Source organism: Alligator sinensis, unplaced genomic scaffold, assembly GCF_000455745.1.
Source record: "Alligator sinensis unplaced genomic scaffold, ASM45574v1 scaffold284_1, whole genome shotgun sequence".
NCBI classification, from domain to species: Eukaryota; Metazoa; Chordata; order Crocodylia; family Alligatoridae; genus Alligator; species Alligator sinensis.
In genome coordinates, this window is record NW_005842105.1 from 714,261 (window position 1) to 719,444 (window position 5,184).

General features: G+C 40.4%; 1 protein-coding gene across 1 annotated transcript in view; it reads right to left on the bottom strand.

The window, feature by feature from the left end:
- The window catches only part of SPAST (spastin), a 48,505-nt gene extending 47,449 nt beyond the window's left edge, over positions 1-1,056 (bottom strand). Inside the window, exon 1 of the mRNA XM_006024508.1 lies at positions 1,003-1,056. Within this exon, the coding sequence (XP_006024570.1) occupies positions 1,003-1,056 (54 nt within the window). The remainder of the gene's footprint in view (positions 1-1,002) is intronic.
- Positions 1,057-5,184: the final 4,128 nt, after the last annotated feature.

Consider the following 5,184-nt stretch of genomic DNA (forward strand, 5'->3'; position numbering starts at 1 on the left):
GGAAATTAACCTATTAGTTTCCATATTGGATTAAACTCAATAATTAATTAAACAGTAATCACAACCAGCGTGCCATGGAACCCTGAGGTGCCACAAGATCCTTTGCAGAGTGCCATGAGGCATGAGGATAAGCAGGTAAGCACATCCTCAGGCTTGTCTCTGCATGGCTGAACCCCTACACCCATCACCTGGTCCATCTGCAAGGAGGTAAGAGCAACACACTATAAAAACTATTAAAATTGAGTGACACTCAGTTCACAAAAGTTATGGAGGGGTGCTTTGAATCCCAAAAAGCTGAGAACCAATGATTTAAAATAAATCTTAAAATAGTTTTAGGCACTACACTAGCATCAAATCACTTTCCAATACTTCAGGAACATTTCCCCAAATGTTTTAAAAGATATCCAAAAACAGAAGAGGAAATGGGATTGACTACATGTTCTCAGATAAACTAACAATGAAATAGGCTGGCAAAAGCTTATCAAATTAGAACAATCAAATTGAGAGAAACCACTCTTTTCTAATCTTTCTATTACACATAAAACTGATATTAAAAGTATAATATTACAGTATAATCATTTAAAAAAATGACTGAAAGTATCACAGGGATTGATGAGGTAAAGATATCTGACTTAACAACTATGTTACACTGACCCTACAGTGTATATTTTCATTGATTTCAAAGCAACTACTTTCTATAGTGTCACAGGGTTTATAATGCAAAAAAGATGCCTATAAAAACTTATTTGGTTATTCACTCCCAACACAAAAGCATCATGTGTCAAAAAATACACATCACCCTCTCCAAAGAATTATATAAAATAAGGGGAACTTCAGTGAATCAGTGCCACACATGAAAGCTTACAATGCTCCTGCAGCCAGGGACTGTTTTGGAGTTCCCAGCATGGGTACGCTGCAGACTCGGACGGGTAGGGGACAGCAGTTCTAGCCCCCCTCCTAACTTGGTGCCTGAAGCAGGTGCTCTTCTCACCTGGTAGTTACACTATTGTGTACACTATCCATCAAACTTAACAGTGTTTTTGGAATGTCACGCATGTTTTCTTGAGTTTATTTTACTGATATGGCATGTATAGTCACTACGTATAGCTAGTGTCAAACTGTACGCAGCCCTATCTTTGGGTATTTTTACCTGTGCTCCGGAACACACCACCTGGCATTTTAATTAATGAGCTGTGCTAATTAAAATCCCCCTCACATCACGTGCATCAGCATCCTCACACTGAAAAAATGGCAGCGGGGCAATTTGAAATAAAACATGTTTGACAAGCTTTACTTCAAAGCACCCCACTGCTATTTCCAGCATGTTGGAGAAGGCTCTGTGCACATCTATAGGAACCCTTTATTACATTAGTATGAGTCCTAGTATTTGATATGAATGTAATTTTTATGTTCCATTTTTTGGCCAAGACTATTTAGTAGAGCAATCATTAACTTCAGTGTTCCTCCCCTATTCACACTTGAGAGAAGTAATCGCTGAGCTATGACATGGGTATGCTGAATGCCCAGTCATATTGACCTTTGTGAACAACACGGTTAGAAGTGCTATAGCCAGGTGCTTCCACACCAAGATGAATTTACATTTTAAAAGGGGTGCCTATAGCAAGAACAACACCTGGCTGGCTATTCAAGTCATTCAGGGATGGACATTTCTCACAGCAGGGAAACTGAGTGAGAGACAGTATCCTTGATGTTTGAAAGGATACAAGTCTCCTCCTGGTCAAAATTATATATCAAGAAGGACTTCTGGTCTGGTAAACAAGCATACTCTTCGATGTCAAGAAGTGGCATGTACAGTATGAGCTCCCCAAGAATGCAATGCATAATGTATGTAAATAGCCAGATAAGATACCATACTTAAGCCCTACCATGAAAGCAAGTGCTTGTCTAAAGTTTCCAGGACATAAAATGGTTTGGCCCTCAGCCTGTGGGTAACAGGCTAACAGGGGAAACTGCAAGGACAGAAAGGTCAGAGGCAGCAGCTGCTACTTGACCTGTGATGCCAAGCAGAAGCTGCATTTGTACATTTAAGATGCAAGTTAATAGATTGTTGTGGTATTTCCTTCTGTTTATCTATTCTTGTATCTCTGTCTCCATCTCACATATGGTTACTTATTGCTTGCCTTTGGATCTTTGTTTTATAGTAAATCTTTTTGTTCTCTTTTATAAATGACTACAGTCATTGGTAAAGGTGACCGAGTATTTGACCACATAGCCAGGCCTCTTCTATTTGGGGGGTGGGGGGTGGAGGGGGCCAAGGAATCTAATAATTTTGAGTATATGACCAGACAACTATGCAGTTCTTCTAACGAGCAAAAATCCCTTCTGTTAAGAGATGGAAAGACCTGGGCAAGGTGGGTAAAGCTGAAGTGCCTTCAGTCAGGGAGATGGCCTTTGGAGCATCTCAGCCTACTCTCAGTGGTCAAGCAGACAATGGCAGAGAGGGGTCTAAAACTAGAAGGCACCTCTTCAAGTGTTGGGACACCCTGGGGGCATACCACAAAGGTGCACCCCTAGCCAAATCCAGGACTAGAATGTATCACAGATCCTACCTAAAAAGACTTCTCTAATCTATGTTGGGTGACAGTTTCAGTGTAAAGTGTGTTGAAATTAAACCCACGTACACTTTCCCAAAGACTCATGTATCCAAATGATATTCCAGTCTATTTAATCACAGTTATGAAAATGAGTAATTTAATTAAGCACTCCTTTTGATTAGGCAATACAGCAAATCAACTGTATTGACCAAGATTAAGTTACCAGCATTCTAGACAAGCTTCTTTTATATTTCCCACACCACTAACAATTACAACAAAGGACTGGAAGAGACATTAAGCACAGTCCCCTGCATTCACAGGCAACCCTTTGTCCAAGAATCCACAAGATCATCCATTCCAACCCATGTTCCACACTACACCACAGGGAACCCCAGGAAAAAACAATGTGTCCCAAATTAACACCAAGAGAGAAGAGCACCACCATGCCCTGCCAGCAAAAAGGGAGAGTGTTTGATACAATCGTCTTAGTATATATTAACTAGAGACAACAATGCTTTGCCATGTTGCAGTGGAAGACAAAAAGACGGTATAGTTTTTGTCTTTTGTGTTGTCAGATAGTTCCGAGAGAAAAATTCCTCCTGTTGCTGATGCCTTGCAGGTTCAGTACTGGCAACCAGTTCGACTCTGTGCACAAGGAAAAACCTCCATCCAGGCACCAAAGATGTTTCTAAGTACCAACAGGAACATCAGCATACCACAGCCAATTTCCCATTGCTACCTATGGCCAATGTCCCAAGTGTCAGAGGAAGGCAAGAACAAAGACCCCAAAAGCAAAATAAAAATATTTGAGGTGAGGAGGAAAGAGAGAAGGATTTCTTCCTTGTCCTAACAGATAAGCAGCATAACACCTGAAACATGTGATTATCATACCTCTTCTGCATAAATGGTTTTCTTTCAACCCCCATCAGGGGAGAATACTAACTCTTGATTTCAGGCATTATAGGCACTGATTATTGCTTTGGGATCCCCGCCTTCCTCATATCAGGCTATGCCACCTGGAACTTGCCAAACCCATCTTTAAGCAATCCAGGTCCCTAGTCCCCGTGGCCAATGGCTGCCAGTTGGACAACTCTGTGGTAAGTTAAACAAATACTGCTCTTTTAAATCTACCCTTGTGAGAGTGAGCCTAATAACTCTTTTAGTATCTGTTATACTTAAATCCATCTTTTTTTTTTTTTTTTAAATATAGATAACCAAAACTATACACTGAGTTTCACTAGTTCCTTCGGCAGACAAAGTTCTCTGAGTAAAGCTTTTCTTTTTGGTATCCGAAAGCTGGAAAAACTCTTCTTTGCAAGTTATTTGAGTTGGTCTAATAAAAGATATCAGATTTACCCAGAGAACCTTGTCCACCTATGCCCTTAGAGCAACACAGCTACAACCTATACCCCTGTAACCAGTTCCTTCTGCACTGGTATTGATGTTTTTGTGAGACTACTGAACAAACAATTAAAAAAAAAAAAAATCACCCTGCCTAATGACACCCTAGAATTAAATTAACCTTTTTCACAGCCACATGAGGGGAACTCATGGCCACCCTACAATCAACCAATACACTGAGGTTCTTTTCTCTCCACTGCCTCCAGTATGACACCCCACCTTAAAGCTAAAGCTTTAAGCATTAGCCCTAAATACTTAACTTTGCACTTCATAACATTATATTGCTCCACTCCACAAGGTTATCCAATTCCTCCTGCACAGTAATCTGATCCTCTTCCTTGCTTGGTGTCCTGTGTAGATTTTGAAAATGATCATCTAGTTCCTCTAAGTCACTAATGAAAGTCTTAGAGGGGCAGATCCCAGAACCAATCCCTAAGGAGCACCACTAGAAATGTCTCTCCAATCTGGTAACTCCCCTTCCACATAGCCCAACGACATCTCCCTTTCAGCCAATGCCTTAGCCACCTTACAGTTAACAGTCTTCACTGTCTTTGGTTAAATACTAAAAGAAAAATGATCAGCTACTTGCATCAAGTACTGCACACAATACTCAATAAGTAGGCACACCACAGACTTACACAGCGGCATAATATTTTCTGTTTTAGCCTCAATTCCTTTCCTAAAGATTCTTAACATTGTATTTGTGTTTTTGACCACTGAATACTGAGCTAATATTTTTAGGGAGTTTAAACTGAGAAGCTCTGTCTTTTGTCTATTATCTAGTATTCTGCATGGTGTCAGCCACCATACTATTTAAGTACTGTCCTTCGAATCTGCTCGAGATTCATATCATCCTTTATCTACTAAACACATTTTACACCCTTACCCTTACATTTTAAGCACACCCTTCCCACCATCTCTTTTCTAGAAGCCAAACAGATTCATAGATTGTAAGGGTGGAAGAGACCTCGGAAGATCATCAGGTACAGCCACAAACATTTAAGTCTCCTTCCATCTTGGCTGCTAAGGGGAGTTGTGTTCCTGGATTCTGCAACAACAGGAGCTTTATTACCTTGGCCTGTCTCTAGTTTACTTTTCTTGATTATGTGTCTCCTAAGTAAGATCTCTGGTGTCTCTACTACTGCTTACAGCAGTCTCAAGGTAATTTCAGAGCTTCACAATCACTAAGAACACATGTTAAGTTACCCCAACCCTGTTAGATTTCACC